The sequence below is a fragment of the Pteronotus mesoamericanus genome, unplaced genomic scaffold (assembly GCF_021234165.1).
Source record: "Pteronotus mesoamericanus isolate MK-2021 breed Mesoamerican mustached bat unplaced genomic scaffold, CSHL_Meso_final contig_130, whole genome shotgun sequence".
Taxonomy (NCBI): Eukaryota; Metazoa; Chordata; class Mammalia; order Chiroptera; family Mormoopidae; genus Pteronotus; species Pteronotus mesoamericanus.
This window is the reverse complement of record NW_026555060.1, coordinates 16,453,937-16,476,301: the sequence shown is the minus strand read 5'-3', so window position 1 is coordinate 16,476,301 and position 22,365 is coordinate 16,453,937. Positions and strand designations below refer to the sequence as shown.

Genomic DNA, 22,365 nt, shown 5'->3' with positions numbered 1-22,365 from the left:
CTTGATTTCCTGACTTTGTAGTGTGAACTTCTATGGTTGGAGACCACTGTTTTTACTTTCTGGATCTGCCTCTGATGACGTCAGATGTTGTCCCTGTCTGACCTTAGGCAGTTTGTTCAAGACTTCCAGGAATCTACTGTTTGTGGTTGTCTCCTTCAGCTGTTAATCTCATCACTCCGCACTCAGCAGGCCCCCTTAGACAGCTCAGGGTGGGGCAGAGCCCCTCCTGAGGACAGGGTTATTTGGTCCTCTCACGCTGCTGGCATAGTGGGGAGGAGTCAGCGCCAGGATCCCACTGGCAACTCTCTTTGTTCTTTCCCCAAAGCCTCCATCTCCAGTTTGTCCTCAAGTGTTTCCAGACCTCTCTGCGCCCCCTTAGCCAGGGATCTACTATCTGTGGCTGCCACTCTGCACTCAGCAAGCGGCTTAGACAGCACAGGGCTGGATGGAATCCCACCTGGGGGTGGGGCTATTGGGTCCTCTGACTTTGGTGCCGCTCAGGGGGAGTGGTCTCTGCCTGAGCAAGATGGCTTCTGCCGCATGGGGGAATGAGTCAGCACCAAGATCTTGCCAGCTACTCTCTCAGTTCTTTCCCCAGTGTCTCTTCAGGTCTCTCTAACCCACTCTGCCCCCGCCTTTGCTGGAGACCAGGGTAAGTGGCTGCAAGTAAAAATTTATGCGTTGGCCCTTTAAATGGTTCTTTGCGTCTCCAGTCACCTGTCCCTGGGAGAGAGCAACCCTGCCACTTTTCGCAGTTGGCTGTTTTCTGCGTACTTTTTTGGCTCTGGTGCGGTAGGCTAGAGATCCCTGCTTTTGGTTTAGACCCCGCTCTTCTCTGGTGGATCCAACTGGCTGTTTCAATATCCTTCTGGCGCTGCTGCCCGTGGGCATTCCACCTGCCTTCTCGAGTCTCTACCATACTCCTTACCAGTTAGATTGCGCCAAAGCTGATTCTTCTGTCTCTGAGGTTACAGGGCTTCCCTCTCGCTATTGTTCAGTTGTTTGTTCCAGGTGATTTCTCCACAGTTTAGTTGTAATTCCAGGTTGGTCCTGGGAGGTGGTCAGTGTGACTTCCACTCACTCCTCTGCCATCTTGATTCACTCCTATTTTGTAACTTATTAATCCCTTCACCTTTAAAAAAAAGTTTTATTGTTGACACAATTACAGATGTTCCCCATTTCCCATCCCGCCTTTGCCCACCTACCCCGAGCCCCTACTCCCAAATCCCTTAGACTTCACCACACTATTCTTTGTAGATGGGCTAAGCATATATAGCCTTTAGCTAATCTCTTTACCTTCTTTTTCCAAATCCCCTTCACCCACACCCCTCTGACATTTGTCATTCTGTTTCATGTACCCATGTTTCTATATCTATTTTCTTTGTCAGTTTGTTTGTTTTTTCATTATATTCCACATATAAGTGAAATTGTTTAGTATTTGCCTTTATCTGGTTGGCTTATTTCACTTAGAATAATAATCTCCAGGTCTATCTATGCTGTCACAAAAGATAATATTTTTTCTTTTTTATGGCCAGGTAATATTCCATTGTGTAAATGCACTAGTTTTCTAATGTACTCATTTACTGATAAGCACTAGGGCTGTTTCCAGATCTTAGCTATCATAAATAACACTGCAGTGAACATAGGGGTGCATATATGAGGTCTGTCCAGAAGATATCCAGCTATGTACTATGAAAAATAGAGACATTTACTGAAAAAGATACAAGATAAATTATACATAGGACAATGGCACCTCCGTCCCCTTCAAGTAGGTACCTTGGGACCTCACACAGTTCTCCCAATAGCTATCAGCCACCCTGTTGTATTTTCCTGAATCTCATCAATGATCTGAAATCTCTTCCCTTTCAAAGGTGGTTTTAGTTTTGGGAAAAGCCAGAAGTCGCAGGGTGCCAAATCTGGGTTGTAGCGGGGCTGAGTCACCTGGGTGATTTGATATTTTGCCAAAATACTTTGCATGAGGCATGATGCATGAGCAGGTGCATTGTCGTGATGAAGCTGCCAATCACCATTGCCCATATATGCGACCTTCTGAATCACCTGAATAGTTTCCGTGGAGGAATGTTCAAGCCTAACACAAAATCTGATGGAGACTCATTGCTCTACTCGCTCAGTCATTTTGAATGCCACGGCCACACAATACACATGCTCACTCAATGGCATCTACCTCACCCACTGACTAGTTCAGTGAAGTCATCATTATTCATGCATGCACATTCCAGTCCACTCTCCTTGGCTGCCAGGTTACATTGATCTCACACAAACTGTTTGTGTTATATTAACAATGGCTGGGTTTTTTTCTGGACAGACCTCGTGTTCTTTTGCATTAGTGTTAGGGTTTTTTCAGATATATTCCCAGAAGTGAGATTGCTAGGTCAAAAGGCCATGTTTAATTTTTTGAGGTGTCTCCATTACCACTTTCCCCAGTGGCTGCACCAGTCTGCATTCCCACCAGCAGTGCACCAGGGTTCCCTTTCCTCCACATCCTTGCCAGCACTTGTTCGTGTATTTATTGATGATAGCCATTCTGACAGGTGAGAGGTGATATCTCATGGCCCTTCACATTCTTTTGAATGGGGACAGGCAGCAAAGGCCTAACGTGGTTGGCATCTCTTTGTCTTCGTCCCAGTCTGCGGTGTGTAATTGATAGAGTGACACCGCCTGTGACGCTGCATGCTGTTCCCTCTGTGAGGGGGGTAGAAGGGAGCACTTACATCCAGACGACAGATATATCTTGATAGCCTTGTGTGCTCAGATGTTCTGATTTTGTAAAACACCACAGGCAAGCAGATAAACAGAGCATAGCCTTATCTTCAATTAAAAAACATAATACACTGGCTACAACATTATTGAGTACTTACCCAGGAATTGTGTTAATGCTTTATATGCACTACATCAATTAAACTCCACAACACCTCTATTAAATAGCTACAATTATCATTCCTACTTTATGGATGAGTAAATCAAGGCCTACATTCAATAACATGCTCGCATTCTCACTGATAAACCAGAGAGCTACTTACCACTGCTGTCCTCTGTGTTCTTTCATTTCTTTAACAAACTCAGTAGCCTCTTTCCCCCACACAGATGCCAAACACTGGGTGGCCACATGGGGTTTATCTGTCTACTTTTACAATGTAAAGAGCTTTTGCTCATTGCAGAAATGACCGGGGCTTCTCTCCTTTGCAGTGTGAAGCTCACCTTGGCCACGTGTTTCCTGATGGGCCTGGGCCTACTGGTCAGAGGTTTTGTATCAACAGTGTGGCACTGAAGTTCAAACCAGGGAAACCCTGACTCTCTCCAAGAGTCCCCTTCCCTTGCCACTCCTTCATTTACACCCTCAATTTTCAAAATTCATGCGACTAAGTTGTTTTATTTAATTCTAAACTCAGCTAAGTTTGCTGCTTGGACGAAGCAAATCACAGTTTCTCTAATTTGTTTACCTGGAATGACCTCAACCCTGACTCCTGCTCTGAGTGGAATGTCACAGAATGACAGAGGAACAGCCATTTCCAGCCACTTGACTCCTATAGGCTCTGCCTGGGACCTGAGGGCATGACTCTTTGGGGACATTAGGAGGCTGATAGACTATAAGCAAAAAAATGTCTGTAAAACTACCCTGAACTTCCCATTGCAGTTAAGTCCTTCATGGAAGTATATAGATGAGGGATCAAGTGAAAAAGAGGAAGGGAGAGATGGAATTAATCAACAATCCAGCACTGAAAGGAGCGCCGAGGAGTGGGACTGTGGAAGAGCTGTGCTTTGGGACGCACGTATGGTGATGGACGGGATGCATGATTCTTTGTCAAAATTTTAGAATGTCTTGAACATTCTGGGCCCAATCTTTTGACCCTCAAAATTTAAGTTCCAATGGGAGTATGTTAGATTTCAGCGATAATCATAAAAGTGGCTGCAAAGTTAACTTCAAAATGTTCAAATAAAATATTTACTAAAATTTATGTTTGCTTTTTATCTAAGTCTATGAATTTGCTCTTTTATAAAAAAAGACTCTAAATCAAATGCCAAAAAATAAATAGATCACATGGTCATAGGCATTTGTTTATACTAATACTAATGACAGCTGAAGTGTTTTATAAATTGAGAGTCTTGAATAATTTGCTATTGTAAGTGTTTAAATCATTTTCTTTGGGACTTTAGGGCATAAAGGAAACAATTATTCTATTTTTCTCTTTATTTACTTGTAATACATTATTTAGTTCTTTTTTTAGTGGCTACCTTGGGAATCACAGCATGCATTCTTGTTATGGTCATAAGAAAATTACTGCTTTTCTTTTTACTTCTCCAAGAATGGTAACCTTAGAACACTTCAAATTCCATTAACACCCTCCCATATTTTGTATTATTATTGTCATATATTTAATTTTACACACATTTTAAATCCCACAAATTATTAGTGTCTATGCCAATATCATTTATATTTAACAGAATATTTGCAACTTTCTGTTGCTCTTTATTTCTTCCTTAAATCCATGTTTTCCTTTGCTATTATTTTTCTTCTGCCTGAAGAACTCCTTTTACTTTTTCTTTTAGTTCATGATTCCTAGTGATAAATCTTATCAGTTTTTGATGGTAAGAAATGTATTTATTCTACTCTCATTTTTAAAGCTTTATTAAGGAAAAATTTATATACAAAAATTGAACATATTTAGTGTATACATTTGTATGAGTTTGGTCTCCTTTCATTTTTGAGGAATTATTTTCCCTGGGTATTGAATTCTAATTTGGAGAAATTTTATTTTGGTATTTTAAAGTTTTGTTCCATTGTCTTATGGCTTCCATTGTTCATTCTGAAAAATCATCAGTCAGCGATATTGTTGCTCTTTTGAAAGTAACGTGTTCCCTTCCTTCCGTAGCTGCTTTTATGAATTTATTTTTTTATTTGGTTTTCAGCAGTTTGTGATGTACGTGGTGTGGTTATCTTTGTATTTATTGTGCGTAAGATTCATAGAGCTCTGTGAATCTTAGATTGATATTTTCATTAGTTTTGGAAAATTCTGTTATTATCTCTTCTCTATTGCTTTCCCCCTATTCTCTCCCCTGCCCTTCTGGAACTTTAATAACACAGATTTTAGAACATTTTATTATTGCATTCCATATATCTCTCAGGCTCTTTCCTGTATTTTCTCATTCTTTCACATTTTTTTACTTCAGTTTGTAAGTTTTCTGTCAACGTGCTCTATAGTTTATCGGTTTCATTGTTTTGCATGTCTAATCTGCTCTTAGACAAATCTTATGAGTTCTTCATTTTAATTGTTGCACTTCTTTTCCTCCTAAAAAAATAACCATTTGATTCTCTTTTGTGGATTCCAATTCTCTGTTGAAGTTCTCTATAAGTGTGTTTTTATTCATATTTTTAATTTTTTTCTTGAACATATTAAGTATAGTTTTAAAAGCCCTTGATAGCTAAATTTCACTGTCTGGATCACCTGTGGGTGTATTTTGTCTTTTGATTTTTAATCATGTAGCCATTTGGAATGTCTAGACGTTTTTAAATTGAATTTTGGGTATTATGTATTTTTAAAATATTACACTCCCAGCCCTGGTCCTCTCTCCTGTGTATCTCAGTTGGTTGGAGCATTGTCCCATGAAATGAAAGGTTGTGGGTTTGATTCTCGGTCAGGGCACATACTTAGGCTGCGGGTCCTTGGTCGGGGTGTGTGTGAGAGGCAACCAGTTGATGTTTCTCTCTCACATCCATATTTCTTTCCCTCTCTCTCTCCCTCCCTTCCTCTCTCTCTAAAATCAATGAGCATGACCTCAGGTGATGATGTAAAATATATATTGCACTCCCCGCTGATACTGCCTTCCTCTAGAGAGGGTACACTTTTCTCTATAATGGGTAGGTAGAGTGGTGGCCTTTGTTTTAATTCAGTCAGAGACTGTGTTAAATTGTAAATCCAGAAGCTAGCTATATACCTGATAAAGCTCAGTCTACCTCTGTTTTGCCTCTCACCTTCCAGCCTGAAGGTCTACTGACAGCCTGTGTATTCTCTGAGGCCATTCATCCTAAAACAGTTTGAACTGTTTACCTCTGCTCACAAAACTGATGAAAAACAATGCTCTGCATTTCAAATATTTTTCACTTAAGGTTTTAGCATCATAACCCACACAGACCCCACCTTCATCAAATGTGCTAGGAGGAAAATTAGCCACTTTCTTAGGGGCTCCAAGCCTGCTTAATGCTCTGCTCATTTCTGTGTTCCCTAGGAGATGCCCTTGTGGGTACAAAGCCCAGACTCTTGGCAGAGTTCATGACTGGCTAATAATCCCAGGATAAAAGTGGGTCTCTGGGGTTCTTCCCTCTCTGCACTCGTGCTAGGCAGATAATACTTCCCTAAAGATGTCCAAATCCTAGTCCTCAGACCTATAAATGCATTATCTTTCATGCCAAAAGGATCTTTGCAGATGTGAATAGGTTAAAGACTTTGGCACAGGGAGATGGATTGTCCTGGATTACCTGGGTAGGACTGTTCTAATCACATGAATCCTTAGAAGTAGGGAACTTTCATGGCTGAGGACAGAGAAAGGTGTGCTGATGGAAGAATGGTCAAGGAGATGCTATGTTGCTGACTTCGAAGATGGAGGAAGAGAGCCACAAACCAAGGAACACGAGTAGCCTCTAGGAGCCAGAAAAGGCACAAGTGTGGCTTCTCCCCTAGAGCCTCCAGCAATCTGTTTCATCCCCGTGTGACTCTATTCTCACAGGTGAGACAAATATGTGTTTTTTAAGCCGCCGCATTGTGGTTATTTGTTACAACAGCAATAGAAAACAAATATAGGAATCTTTACTGCAGAAGACCTCTGCTGCCTACCAAGAGATAATTGCCCTATCTGAGCGAGCTCTGGTAGCCTTTCTGGATGAGAGTGCTGGAATGCTGCTAACTACTCATTGCTCCCGGGAAATAGCCCACAGTTTGTGGTCTTCAGTTTAGCTTTGCCTTCCCAAACATCCATGTGAGGGAGACAAAGAATGTTTATTTCTGTTTTATATTTGAAATGGGAGTTCAGGAAGCTTAAATAAATTACCCAAAATCAGATAATGGGTAAGAAGCCAGGCCAGGTCTCTAGAGCCCACGTCCAGTCCTCTTCTCACTATTCTAGCCCCTATGATCCACCGTCAGAATTGAGGGCTCCTTTTTAAAAAAATCATTTACATATAGTAAAATGCACTTATTTTGAGTGTGTACTTTGCTGAATGTTAATAAGTTTATGTGGTCATGTAACATCTACCACAATTTTTCTAATCCCCTTCATGTGTTTCAGGCTTGATATGCTTAAAACGAACATTAATTCTCTTGGCAAGAAACTTGCCCTTAACCTTGTTAGTTTACCCAGCACGCCAAGGTTAGGCATGCCGGGTAACATTGGAGACTCTTCCAGTTTTACCATAGTGACATTGGTGGGGCATTCCCCTGATGTCTGCCATATCACTTGTCTTGTACATTCACATGTGTGTGGCCAAAGGAACAGCTCCATGCTTCCTAACAGGCCAAGAGAACTTATAAGGTGTTTCTCTCCTCTTTCCCTTTGTTTTTGTCATTTTGGTGAATTATTGGAAGGTGATGATTCTGGCTGAAACCCTAATAGCTTTTGTTGACTCACCCTGTGGTACTTGATAAATTAGGATATTTTGTGCTGGGGGCTGACTATGAATACACATTATCTGTTATATTCTGGCTCCCAAACTTTAGTGGGTTTTAAAGTATATTCATTATAGCCAGTCACGATCTTGTTACAAACATATAAATCACTATTAACAGCTTGTTATCATCATGTTATAAAAAATATAAATCATTATTAAGGACCACATATTCCATTTCCTAGCTATTGGGTAAAAAAATCCCTGGTGCCAGTTTCATTTTGCCAGTCTGTTGGATTGCACTACTTTATTCTTTATCCCTATATAATAATTTGAAGAAATGTATTTATTCTAGAAGAGAAGGAATTCCAGGAAGAATAGTTGTATATTTATATGGTGTGTCATTTTTCTTTGATATTAAATGTTGATTTTCATTTTTGTGCCTTTTTGTTTTTTTCTAGAAGGCAAACCCTGCTTAGTTCTGCTTCCTTCCTTCCTTCTTTGCGTCTCACCTGACTTAGAACAAAGAAATTGAAGTCAATCTAATTGTCAGAGACAATATAATTCAAACTCTTGGGATCTCATAGAACCTCAAATGTAGTCCGTTGGACTAAAAGGGTAGAAAAAAAAATTCAGAAAGTACTGACTAATCAGAAAGTTCCTTTGCCCTATCACTGTCTACCTCTGTAGTACTTTTTTCCCAAGCATTTCCTGATTTCAAGAATGTTTGCCACAGTATCTGTTTTGCCAGTTTTCGCTCTGATTGCATTTTCTTTTAAGAAGGACTTTTCCCCAAAATAGAAACCGTTATGGCTGCCTCAGTTTACCCAACTTTCTGGAGGCCTCTGCCATGTGAACCAAGTACTAACTCTGTCCTACTCTCACACTGAAGTGCCAAGTAATGCAGGTGGAAGAATTGTAGCAATTTAGTAAACTATTATTTTTATCTCTCCAGGGATGATTTTTCTCTGGCCACAGAAAAGAATCTTAATCATTTTTGATGGATTAATGACTTTTAGATTACTCTCATATTCATATTCATGAACTTCATGTTTATCTCTTCATCATCAAATTAGTACACATATACACTGTAAAAAGTATATATATAGTAAGAACTTGAAACCAGTGACTTGTTTGAATAACTACAGATAATTATGGCTAAAGAAATGATCAGTAGATTATGTGTTGGTGGTTACACATATGCTCCTCTTTGTTAACAAAAACCCCCAAACACCCCATAAGTGACTGTTTTGACTTATATCTTAAGATCTGTAAGGAATATCAAAATACAAGAGCATTTTGGGCAGAGGACATGAATAGAACTTCTCCATCATGATATTTCATAGCCCTTAGACCCATGAGAAGATGGTCAACACCACAGATTATCAGAAAAATGCAAATCAAAACCACAATGAGTTACCACCTCACACATGTCAGAATGGCCATTATCAATAAATTAATGAACAATAAGTGTTGGTGATGATGTGTAGAAAAGAGAACACTCGGGCACTGTTGGTGAGACTGTAAATTAATGTAGCCATTATGGAAAACAGTATGGTGGTTCCTCAAAAAATTAAAAGTAGAATTACCATGTGATCCAGCAATCCCACATCTGGGTATTAATCTAAAGAAATCCAAAACACTAATGTGAAAAGATATATGCACCTGTATATTCACTGCAGCATTATTTACAATAGCCAAGATAGGGAAACAACCTAGGTGTCCATCAATAGATAAACAGATAAAGATGTGGTGCACATATAGGGTGGGGCAAAAGTAGGTTTACAGTGGTTCATATGGAAAATAATACAATAATTAATAAGTAATAGTACAAGAATAAACTCTGTTTTGCACACTCACAACTCTAAACCTACCTTTGTCCCATCCTGTATACAATGGTATATTACTTAGCCATTTGAAAGAATGAAATCTTGCCCTGGCCAGTGTGGCTCAGTTGGAGCATCGTCCCATATACCAAAAGTTTGCAGGTTTGGCCCCCTCTCCCTGTCAGGGAATCTACAAGCGGCAATCGATTAATGTTTATTTTTTTAATTATTTATTTTTCCAAATACATTTGTCTCTGTCTTCCCCCCGCCCCCGCCACTTTCCCCTGTCCCCTCCCCCCACTCCCTCCCTCATCTTTCCCCACTTTGGTTTTATCCATGAGTCCTTGCTATATGTTCCTTGACTTGCCCCTTCCCTTCCTTTTTCCCCGCCCACCCCTCCCTCCTTCCCTTTTGTCTCTGTTGGTTTCTTTTCCTTTCAGTGTTGCTGGTCTTATTTTCCTTGCATCTTTGTTTTGTTGGTTAGGTTCCGCTTATAGGTGAGATCATATGGTATTTGTCTTTCGCCCCCTGGCTTATTACATTTAGCATGATGCTCTCCAGTTCCATCCATGCTGTCGCGAAGTTTAGTAGTTTTTTTTTTTTTTCCTTCTGCTGCGTAGTATTCCATTGTGTAAATGTACCATAATTTTTTGATCCAATCATCTACTGATGGGCATTTCGGTTGCTTCCAACACTTGGCTATTGTAAATTGTGCTGCTATGAACATTGGGGTGCATAGGTTCTTTTGAATTGGTGTTTTGGGATTCTTAGGGTATAGTCCCAGCAGGGGAATCACTGGATCAAAAGGCAGTTCCATTTTCAGCTTTTTGAGGAAATTCCACACTGCTTTCCACAATGGCTGCACCAGTGTGCATTCCCACCAACAGTGTATTAGTGTTCCCTTTTCTCCACAGCCTTGCCAGCACCTGTTGTTTGTTGATCTGTTTATGATGGCCATTCTGACCAGTGTGAGGTGGTATCTCATTGTGGTTTTGATCTGTATTTCTCTGATCGCTAGTGATGCCGAGCATCCTTTCAAATGCCTCTGGGTCCTCTGTATCTCTTCCTTGGAAAAGCGTCTGCCCAGGTCCTTTGCCCATTTTTTGATTGGATTATTTGTCTTCTTGGAGTGGAGTCAAGTGAGTTCTTTATATATCTTGGAGATCAAACCTCTATCTGATGTATCATTAGTGAATATATTTTCTCATATGGTTGGCTCCCTTTTCATTCTGCTGATGTTTTCTTTAGCCATGCGGAAGCTTCTTATTTTGATGAGGGCCCACTTGTTTATCTTTCCTTTATGTCCCTTGCTTTAGGAGACATATTGGTGAAAAAATTGCTGCATGGGATATCTGAGAGTTTCCTGCCAGTGTTCTCCTCTAGGACTTTTATGGTGTTGTGACTTATATTTAAGTCTTTTATCCATCTTGAGTTTATTTTTGTGTATGGTGTCAGCTGATGATCCAATTTCAATTTTTTGCATGTAGCCGTCCAGCTCTCCCAACACCATTTGTTGAAGAGGCTATTATTACTCCACTTTATGCTTCTGCCCCCTTTGTCAAATATTAGTTGCCCATATAGACCCGGGCTTATTTCTGGGCTTTCTATTCTGTTCCACTGGTCTATGGGTCTGTTCTTGTGCCAGTACCAGATTGTTTTGAGTATAGTGGCTTTGTAGTATAGTTTGATGTCCGGTATTGTGATTCCTCCTACTTTGTTTTTCTTTCTCAAAATTGCTGCGGCTATTCGGGGTCGTTTATGGTTCCATATAAATTTTTGAAATGTCTTTTCTATTTCTGTGAAATACACCATTGGTATCTTAATAGGGATTGCGTTGAGTCTGTAAATTGCTTTGGGTAGTATGGACATTTTGATGATATTAATTCTTCCAATCCATGAGCACGGTATATGCTTCCATTTATTTGTGTCTTCCTTAATTTCTTTCTTCAATGTTGTATAGTTTTCTGCATACAGATCTTTTACCTCCTTGGTTAAATTTATTCCTAGGTACTTTATTTTTCTTGTTGCTATATCAAATGGTATTTTTTCCTGATTTCTTCTTCTATTTCATTGCTGATGTATAAAAATGCCTTTGATTTCTGAGTATTGACTTCATATCCTGCTATTTTGCCATATTCACTTACTAGATTGAGTAGTTTTTTGGTGGAGTCTACAAGGTTTTCTATGTACATTATTATGTCATCTGCAAAAATGATAGCTTTACTTCCTCCTTTCCTATTTGGATGCCTTTTATTTCTTTTTCTTGTCTGATCACTGTGGCTAGGACTTCCAATACGATGTTGAAAAGAAGCGGTGAAAGCGGACATCCTTGTCGTGTTGCCGATCTTAGTGGGAAAGCTTTTAGTTTTTGCCCGATGAGTATGATGTTGGCTGTAGGTTTTACATATATGGCCTTTATTACGTTGAGGAATGCCCCATTTATTCCCATTTTGCTGAGTGTTTTGATCATACATGGATGCTGTACCTTATCGAATGCTTTTTCTGTATCTATCGAGATGATCATGTGGTTTTTGTCTTTTATTTATGTGATGTATTATGTTTATTGACTTGTGTATATTGAACCATCCCTGCATCCCTGGGATGAATCCCATTTGATCATGCTGGATAATCTTTTTAATGTATTGCTGGATTCTGTTTGCCAATATTTTATTGAGGATTTTAGCGTCTATGTTCATCAGCGAAGTTGGCCTGTAGTTTTCTTTCTTTGTAGGGTCTTTATCTGGTTTTGGGATTAGGGTGATGCTGGCCTCATAGAAAGAGTCTGGGAGTCCTCCCTCCTCTTGGATTTTTTGGACTAGTCTGAGAAGGACAGGGGTTAGCTCTTCCTTAAATGTTTTGTAAAATTCTGTGAAACCGTCTGGCCCAGGGCTTTTGTGTGTTGGGAGTTTCTTGATGACCGCTTCAGTTTCCCCAGCTGTTATTTGTCTGTTCAAGCTTTCTGTTTCTTCCTCCTTCAGTGTTGGAAGATTATACTTTCCTAGAAATTCGTCCATTTTATCATGGTTTTCAAATTTCTTGGCATAAAATTGTTCATAGTAGTTTCTCACAATCCTTTGTATTTCTGTGGTATCCATTATTTCTCCTCTTTCATTTCTGATATTATTAATTTGGGTCCTCTCCCTTGTTTTCTTGATGAGTCTGCTTAAAGCCTTGTCAATTTTATTTATCTGTTCAAAGGACCAGCTCCTGGATTAGTTGATCCTTTGAATTGTTCTTTTCATCTCTATGTCATTCAGTTCTGCTCTAATCTTGATTATTTCCTTCCTTCTACTTGCTCTGGGATTTATTTATTATTGTTTCTCCAGTTCTTGAAGTTGTAGTATTGGGTCTTTTATTTGAAATGTTTCTGTCTTTTTTAGGTAAGCCTGTATTGCTATGAACTCCCTCTCAGGATTGCCTTTGCTGTGTCCCATAGGTTTTGGACTGTTGTATGTTCATTTTCATTTGTTTCCAGAAGTTTTTTTATTTCTTCTCTTATCTCATTATTGACCCATTCATTGTTTATAATAGTCTACTGTTCAGTCTCCATGAATTTGCAAATTTTTGAAGTTTCTCTTTGAGGTTGATTTCCAGCTTCAAGCCCTTGTGGTCCGAGTAAAAGCTTGGTATTATTTCAGTTTTCCTGAATTTGCTGAGGCTTGCTTTGTGTCCTATCATGTGGTCCATCTTTGAAAAAGTTCCATGCGCATTTGAAAAGTATGTGCATTTTGCTTCTTTGGGATGTAAGGTTCTATATATGTCAGTTAAGTCCATTTGATTCAGTTCATCATTCAGCTCCATAATGTCCTTGTTGATGTTTTGTTTGGAAGATCTGTCCATTTTTTACAGTGGGGTGTTAAAATCCCCTACTATCAGTGTGTTGCTGTCTATATCTTTTTTGAAGTCGTCCAAGATTTTCCTTATATACTTGGGTGCTCCTATGTTGGGTGCATTTACGTTTACAATGTTTATGTCTTCTTGATAGATTCTTCCTTTAAGTGTTATAAAGTGTCCCTCTGGGTCTCTTTTTATGGCCTTTGTTCTGAAATCTATTTTGTCTGATATAAGTATTGCTACCCCTGCTTTCTTCTCTTGCCCATTTTCCTGGAATATTTTTTTCCAATCCCTTTACTTTCAATCTGTGTAGGTCTTTTGTTCTGAGGTGGGTCTCTTTTAGGCAGCGTATGTGTGGGTCATGTTTTCTTATCCATTCAGCTATCCTGTGTCTTTTGATTGGGGCATTTAATCCATTTACATTGAGAGTTATTACTGATAGAAACTTACTCATTTCTTCTCTTTATACCTGTGTTTTTCTTCTTGTCACTCTTTTTCTTCATCTTCTTAAACCAGTCCATTTAGCATATCTTGTAGTGCTGGTTTGGTGGAGACGTATTCTTTTAGCCTTCTTTTGTCTGGGAATCTCCTTATTTCCCCTTCTATTTTAATTGGGAGCCTTGCTGGGTAGAGCAGTCTTGGTTGCAGGCCTTAGCTTTTCATGACTTAGAATATTTCTTGTCATTCTCTTCTGGCTTGTAGTGTTTCTGTTGAGAAGTCAGCTCCTAGCCGTATGGGGGCTCCCTTGTATGTTACTCCCTGTTTCTCCCTTGCTGCCTTGAGGATTCTCTCTTTTTCTTTGACATTTGCCATTTTAATGATGATGTGTCTTGGAGTGGGCCTCCTTGGGTCCCCCTTGAATAGGGCCTTCTCTGCTTCCTGGATCCATGAGACCTTTTCTTTCCTTAAATTGGAGAAATTTTCCATCATTACTTTTTCAAAGAGGTTCTCTATCCCTTGCTTCTCTTCTTCTCTTTCTGGTATCCCTACTATGTGGTTATTATTGCTTTTCAGGTTGTCCTGCATTTCCCTAAATGCCTTTTCATTCTTTTTGAGTCTTTTTTCCATTTCTTGTTCTTTGTGGGAACTTTTTTATACCTTATCCTCCATCTCACTGATTCAATCCTCGGCTTCATCTAGCCTGCTTTTGATTCCTTCTACTGTGTTCTTCAATTCAGAAATGGTATTCTTCATATCCTCTTGTGTCTTCTTGATAGTTTCTATGTCCTTTTCCAGGTTGATATAGTTTCCTGTAAGATCCTGATAGTTTCTCTGCAGTTTCTCATAGTTATCTTTGAGCTGGCTGAGCTCATTGAGCTTTCTTAGAACCATTGTTTGGAACTGAATGTCTGATAGTTTACTTGCCTCTATTTCATTTAGCTCTCTCTGTGGGGATTCCTCTTTTCCCTTCATTTGGGGGGAACTTCTTTTTCTTCCCATTTTTCTGAGAGTCTATTATTATTTATTTATTCATTCATTCGTTTGTTCATTTATTTATTTATTTATTTTTGCTTCTGCTTCAATTCATCCATCTAGATTTCCTGACTTTGTGGATTAAACTTCTATGGTAGTAGGCAGGTATTTTTATTTATTTATTTATTTATTTATTTATTTAGTCTTTACTTTTCTTTCTGGGTCTGCCTCTGATGATGTCAGTTGTTGACCCTTTCTGACCTTGGGTCTTTCTTTTGAGCCTTCCAGGAATCTACTGTCTGTGTCTGACTCCTGCTTTGGGCAGCTCTGTGACCCCTTCGGCCAAGGATCCACTATTTCTGTGGATCGCTCTGCACTCTCACACTGGGTCCTTGAGCGCCCTCCCCTGCCCAGGCAGGATCCCCTGCCGGCCCAGGCGCGCCCCCGCTCCTGCGTGGGTACACGTGCTTGCCCCTGGCGCCCAGCGGCAGGCGCACGCCCGGCACTGGTCAGTTTAGTGTCTTCTATTGTGTGCTTTTCCCCGCTTTTGGCTCTTTGGGGCATGGCCTGCCCACGCAAAATGGAGAGTACAGAAATGGGAAGAAGTCAGCTCCGGGACTTTCCAGTTAATCCTGTCTCCAGTGTCTCCCCAAGGGTCTCTGGGCAGCTCTGTGACCCCGTCAGCTAGGGATCCACTATTTCTGCGGACCAGAATCACGCACCTTCTGGCTCCCGCACCCGCTTCTGCCTCTTTGGGGGCATGGCCTCTAATGTTCCTCCCCTGCCCCACCCTTTCTTTCTCTCTAAAAGCAATGAAAAAATGTCCTCAGGTGAGGATTGAAAAAAAGAATGAAATCTTGCCATTTGCAACAACATGAATAGGCCTAGAGGTATTACACTAAGTGAAATAAGTCATACAGAGAAAGACAATCACCATATGATTTCATTTACATGTGGAATGTAAAAAAAGAAAATATATGAACAAACAAAACAGAAACAAACATAGATTCAGAGAACAAATTGATGGTTGCCAGATGAGAAGAGGCCTAAGGGGATGGGTGAAAAAAGGTGAAGGGATTAAGTAGTACAGATCTGTAGTTACTGAATGGTCGTGGGGATATAAAGTACAGAATATGGAATATAGCCAGTAATATTGAAATAGCCATGTATGGTGCCAGATCGGTACTAGACTTATCAGGGTGCTCACTTCATAAGTTATATAAATGTCTAATCACTATGTTATACACCTGAAACTAATGTAATATTGGATGTCAACTGTAATTAGTAAACAAATTCATTTTTAAAGTGCATAAAATGGAAATATATAATATTAAATATTAATGTTAAATAGTATAAGTAAAATACTAAATAAATATTGATGGTAATGCGGCAATGCAGTTCAGATGCCAGCCACCCAGAGTCAGCACCCACTCCACGTGTGGGGCACAGCCCCCAGTAACACTGCCCTCCTGTCAGAGCCCAACTGCAGGTCTGGGAGACCCTGGCCTGCCCGCACTTCCGACCAAGTGGCTTCAAATTCAAGCATGTGCCTGCCACTCCATTTAGGTGCAATAATTCACTAGAATGACTTACAGAACTCAGGAAAATACCCTGCTTATTATTACAGTTTTACTCTAAAGGATACAAATCAAAGCCAGTCAGTGAAGAGACACATAGGCTGAGGTCCCAAAGCAGAGCCTCTGCGTTCTCTCCCTGTGGACTCAGGGTGTACCACCCTCCCAGCATATCCATGGGTTCACCAACCAGGAGGCTCATCCAAGCCTCATTGTAGTTTCCCCACATAGACAGGATTGATTGAATGCCTGGCTGTGGGACTGAAGTCAATCTCCATTTCCCCTTCGGTACCCCGTGGTCTGGAGGTCGGGCTGCTATTACGTGACTCAAAGCACATGAAACCGGGGTCTGAGTCAGGAATGGAAGGGAGCCTGTAGGGTGACCACTTCCACCTTGTCTATGGCATTTATAGTCCCTGGATCCCAGGCTACATTCTTCAAAGAATGGGTAGTCCACAGACTTGCTTTCTACATCTGTCCAATTTCCTTTTCGCATACTCTGACCTTTCTTCCATATTAAAATACCCCCCCCCCCAGTCCAGTTCTGGGGGGCAAGGCTGGGAGGCTGGCCTCTGGGGCCGGCCCACTGAGCGGCTTCTGCTCATTTCTTCGGGATGGGAGCCTCTCACAAGGCTGCCTCCCTACCTATGCCAGCGAGGACGGTTTTCTCCTGTGAAGTTATCCAAGATGAGTTCCAGGAGTCCCAGAGCATGGGATGCGTTTCCGCCTGACCCTTTTTCTCCTTCCCTGAGAGAAACAAAAGAATAATTCCTTCTACATTTAGATGCTGATTATGGGGGAGGGGCAGTAAGAGATGAGAGTGGAGAGAATATTCTTAGCAACCCGAGTATTTGGCTGATTGGTAACTGTTTACAGCTTGTTTCTTTCCAACACGTACCCCTTGAAATCATTTTCCTTGTAAATGTTAAAAGCCATATTAAAAAAACCAACCTTGATTACTCTTCTTTGTACTTCAATCAGCAGCACGTCAGCCTGTGAATAAACTGTAATTCCTTCACCGTGCCTATCAAGGAGAACATTTAGGCCACATTTAAAACAAATATCTTGGTAGGGGTCTTGAGAACAATTAGCAATTAAAATCATCTATTCTCTACACTTTACAACATAAACATGGCTGCTTGACTGATGTCACAGTCTCGGGCGGGCGCAGCTTTGCTCAGAGCCTGGTCTCCACCGGCCCTGCGGCGCTCGGCGTCACGGGAGGCGTCTCACGCGTGGGAAGGCAGCTCAGCAACTGCCACAGATAGAAAGGAGGGAACGAGAAGCCACTGGATCCAACCCCTGTGGGTTTTCCGGATGAACAAACGGAATCTCAGAGAGACTCGACTAGCCAGTGATGGCCATGACCACGCCCTCGGTTCCTGAATCCCTAGGTCAGTGTCTCCACTTGATGGACCTTATGGGTGGAAAATGGTTTCACTTTTGCAAAAACAAGACAATCAATTTGCACAGCAGTTCAGGTACGATCCTGATTCCGGGCAGAAGAATGGACTAGAGTCACCTGAGAGCTGCAGAAAACGTGTCGGTGGTCCGCATGAGCGAGGTCGTCCGCATGAGCGAGCAGCGGCCCTGCCGCACCCCCTCCCCGCCCAGGGCCCCGAGCAGGACGCTGAGGGCTGCGGCGAGGGCTGCGGCGAGGACTGCGGCAGGGCCAGCGCTGGTCTGAGGTGGGAGGGGCCCTTCCCTGCTCGGCAGGCGCTCAGCCTCAGACCCCCGAAGCGGCTACGCTGACGTTTGACTCTGACATGCCCCTTCTGCAGCACTTTTTATTCCTGGGGACACCCCAAAGGGCGCAGGCACAGGGGACAAACATGGCAAGAGACAGGATGATCCGGACAGGGGACTGATACCTAGAAGGCTCAACAATATGAGGTACAACAGAGAAGAAATATCCCCGGCGGGGGTCAAGCTTACTATACGTGGGTCCTGGGTTTGAGTCAGGAATGGAAGGGAGGCTCCCCTGTTAGAGGCCCTAGGGGACCGCTTCCACCTTGTCTAAGACATTTGTCATCCCCGGATCCTGGGCTAACTATCACTCTGAGATTGGAACAGTGACTGTGGAGGCGAGACCCTCAGGCGATGCAAAGGCAGGGGACACTGGGAAGAACAGCTGAGATATGGTTACCGCACAGCGCCCCCCCCCGCCCCCGCACGATGCCTTCAGTGGCTGGTGGAAACCTAAACTAGAACTGAAAGTTCAGCGGAGCTTCCAATGTCTGAGTGATGTTTTAGATATTGTTTTGCCTTGGATAGCAAGTGGCGGGGACCCCAGGGATCCCCACATGAGCGGTCTGCACTGAACAAATAGGCTGAGAGTGCATGACACTGAATCACTGACAAAAATGATAGTAAAAAATAGAGCAAGAAATTGTTAAAACAAAATTCTGGCAACTTTTACATGCCTTTAAGCATTTTTTCACTTACCATCTATTTTTTTTTTAATGTAAGAGTGTTTGGGCAAGAGTGATGATATTTATGGGTTGTAGGAATTTTTATGAATTTTACGTATTTTTTAAAATATTGTTTCCAGATTGGGGCATATTTTCCTAATTCATTTAGATCATATTCATTTAGATCTGCTTGCTTAACAATGTTTTCCATGAATTTAAAATTTTCTCATTGGTTCTAATAAATCTCTGAAAGAATATTGATCCAAAATGAATCTTTCAAATTACAGTTGTTAATGTTTGTGCACGCCATGGTGACTGATATTGAAATGGGTTTTCAAGTAATTTTGTCTACTTTCTCACTTATTTTGCCTTTTAGCCTGATTCAAGTTGATTTTCAATCAGTAATTCCTGCTTTACTATTATAAATGAGAGTCAGCTCATTGTGTGTTGTGCCTGTGTGCTGGGGAGATGCGTGGTAACGCCCACGGGACAGGACACGTGGGGCTTGTCTGGTGCTGTTCGGCTGCATAACGTTCCCGTATCTGCTTGCGCTCACCCTTGTACATGGAGCGTTTGTTCTGCCCAGAGGCAGGCCTCGGTTCTCCTGGCCCCTGGGCGGGGTGTGAACCATCCCAGCAGGGAACCCTTTTCATGCAAGTCTCTACATGATTATGGAGAAAGATCAGAGGCCAGAAGCAGACTGAGCTCTTCAGAAGACAGTTTAGAAAGGGCTCAGGTTTGAGGGGAAAGTCAGGAGATGGTACAGCACAGAGCAGGGCAGCCATTCTCCCAGCCTCTTCAGGTATCCTAGCCCTGTCCTGTCACCCCCAAAGACAGTGGCAGCAGTGTGTGTGTGTGCGCGCGCGCGCGCGCGCGCACGCCCCACTGGTGCATCATTGCGGCCGGGGACCAGCACCAGCCAGAGCTGCACGGCATGTAGGAGATAGCGGGGCAGCAGGCAGCTGTGGGGGCTGCAGCTCAGGGACTGCTTGGTGGCTGCCTTTGAGGTCCTCTTTAGAGACTCCTCAAAATGACTGAGAGCAGCATAGTCCCATTAAAAGTATGTTTAGGGAACCTCAAACTTGTTTGAGGCAATAGAAATCGATAATATGCTTTAGGTGTTAAACCACCTCAATGACCACCTCTTTTAACTTTTACTTTACATGACACCTCACTAACTTGGGTGGGATTAGGAAGTTTTATTCTTGTTTTTGGCATTTGGAAGAATCTTATCAAACCAGACAGGAGAGGCACAGGCGGTCTGAAGTGGAAGGCAATCTTAATTTGAGGTTTGAGGAGGACCAGCTTCCAACGTTCTCTCATCAGAGTGTTAAAAACCCATGGATAATAACGGGCAGAGTCCAAAAGCCTCTGGCTGGTTCTCTCTCTTTAACTGTACTTTTATTGTTCACACTGTTACAAATGTCCCCATATCTTTCCCCCCTTTCCCCCCACTACCCAGCCCTCGCCCCCTTCCCTCAGGCTATCCCCACACCGTTGTCCATGTCCATGGGTCATGCATGTACATTCTTTGTCTAACCCCTTCACCTTCTTACATCCACTGCCCTTACCTCCCTCCCCTCTGACAGCTGTCAGTCTGTTCTTTGTATCTATGCCTCTGACTCTCTTTCGCTCATTAATTTATTTTGTTCATTAGACCCCACATATAAGTGAGATCATATGGTATTTGTCTTTCTCTGACCTGCTTATTTCACTTAACATAAATAATCTCCAGGTCCACCGATGCTGTCGCAAAAGATAGAGTTCCTTCTGTTTTACTACTGCATAGTATCCCATTGTGTAAATGCACCACGGCTTTTTTATCCACTCATCTATTGATAGGCATTTGAGCTGTTTCCAGTTCTTTACTATTGTAAATAACGCTGCTTTGAACATAGGGGTGCGTATATTCAACCTTCAGTGTCCGTGGCCCAGTCTGCACAGCAGATGAGCTCCAGCAAGGAGATAAGGGAGAGAAAAAGTACTTCCTCCCAAGTGCCCAGGGCTACTGAGAACACACCACCTATCTGGAACTATGCCGAATGTTTGACTAACATCATCTCCCTTAACTCCTACAACTACTTTGAACCAGGTATCCATAGTTCCATTTTACAGTTATGGAATTAAAGTGTCTAAATTGGGATTCAAATCCAGATCTTTCTGATTCCAAAATCTGTGGTTTTTAGCACTGTACTGTAACTGTCATAATTTTCTCCCCTGAAGCCAGAGAGAGATAGTATCAGAGAAAGGGCATGCGGACGGTGAGCAGCCCTGCCCACCCTGTGCGCTGCCCTTGTGCTGTGTGGACCTCTGGCTGGTGAGAGCATGTCCCTGTGCCACCTGCGGCTCTGCCGCGGCACCCAGAGCTGTGGGTGTCCGGGCGCTGACCCACGCTGGGGTCCCGGCTCCAGGAGCTGGGCAGTGCTGCCTGCTGGTGGGCTCACGCAGTCCTTAGCACAAATCTGCTCCTTGCTCTGAGGGACTCTCTGCCCCCACCAACTTACATGTCGTGGAGCAAACAACGTAAGGGATCTTGCAGTGGCGGTGCTAGTAGTGAAAGTCCTGCCCCAGAAAACGTGGCAGGGCCAGCCCTGCAGAGGCAAGAAGCCTGCTTCCATCGGCGCCAGATTTGCCCCGTCCCACCAGTGAGCCGGGCTGGACCGCGTCTCTGTGACTGTGCAGGGACACAGGATTTCTAGTTCCCTGGAAAGATAAAACCCTAACGCGGGGAGCAGCAAGAGGGAGTCTGGGACATCAAAACCAGCCTCAGCTCATAAAGATGCACGAAGGGACGCCGACAAGGCTCAGCTGCTATCCCTGCTGACGTGGAGACGCCAGCAGCACAGCCACAGGGGCACGGGCCTCGCAGAGCTGGGGCAGAGTGGGTTTGTGCCCGGCCGGCTTTGGGAAGGGCTTGCTCCCCGCGGCGGGCGCCCGTGGCTGTCGATGGCGCTGCTGGGTGCGTCCCAGGAGACGGAGCGTGTCTGCAGACGCTTTCCTCAGGGCCTCCAGAAGGCCTCTCATTACTATCAAATGCTCACAACGTGCAGCTTTCAAGAACAGGATGTGATTTTTTTCTTTTTTTCTTTTTTTTTAAGGAATTAGGAAAATCAATAAACCAACCATAGGGACGTCCTTTCTTTATGCTCCAGCCATATCGGCGTCGTTTGGATCCATGAATGTGCCTCCTGCTCCTTCTCACTTTTAAACCCACAGGACCTCTGCGTGGAACCTCCTTCCCTCCCTCTTATCCGACTGAGCGCTAGGTCTTCTCTTAGGCCTCAGCTTACAGTCGCTCCCTTGGGAAAACCTGGGAGCTCCTAAACCAAGCCAGGTCCTCCTGTTATATACCCTGGACTCATGTCACTTATTACATTTGCAATTCATAAATCATGTTGTAAACTAACATTCCTTTTCTCTTGATGATGGGCTGCAGTTACCCCAATACTTAGCCGCAGCCCCCTCTGTGCCCTCACCCAACCCCGCCAACCACCCAACATGGAGGAATCAAGTGCCAGTTTAAGTACGCAAGTCCCTTGTGTGGCTTAAAAGCTGTCTGATGTCAGAGCAGGGGGCCCTGGGGACGTCTCCAAAGGCAGGGCTGGTGCTCTCAGTGGACGGGATGAGCTCAGAGGGGGCCGCCTGAGTCTGTCATGGTCACTGCTGTTTTTCCAGGACCCACCTAGTAC

General features: G+C 42.8%; 1 protein-coding gene across 3 annotated transcripts in view; it reads left to right on the top strand.

Annotated features, from left to right (window-relative positions):
- The window catches only part of MSRB2 (methionine sulfoxide reductase B2), a 48,797-nt gene that overhangs the window by 22,354 nt on the left and 4,078 nt on the right, over positions 1-22,365 (top strand). The window contains exon 5 of one of the 3 annotated variants that reach the window (XM_054592748.1): positions 21,775-22,163. The exons of 1 other annotated variant lie outside the window; for it this stretch is intronic. In XM_054592748.1, the coding sequence (XP_054448723.1) occupies positions 21,775-21,804 (30 nt within the window). In that variant the 3' untranslated portion in view covers positions 21,805-22,163. Of the gene's footprint in view, positions 1-3,207; positions 3,974-21,774; positions 22,164-22,365 lie in introns of those variants that run through there. One more of the 3 variants, XM_054592746.1, reaches the window with a different exon arrangement.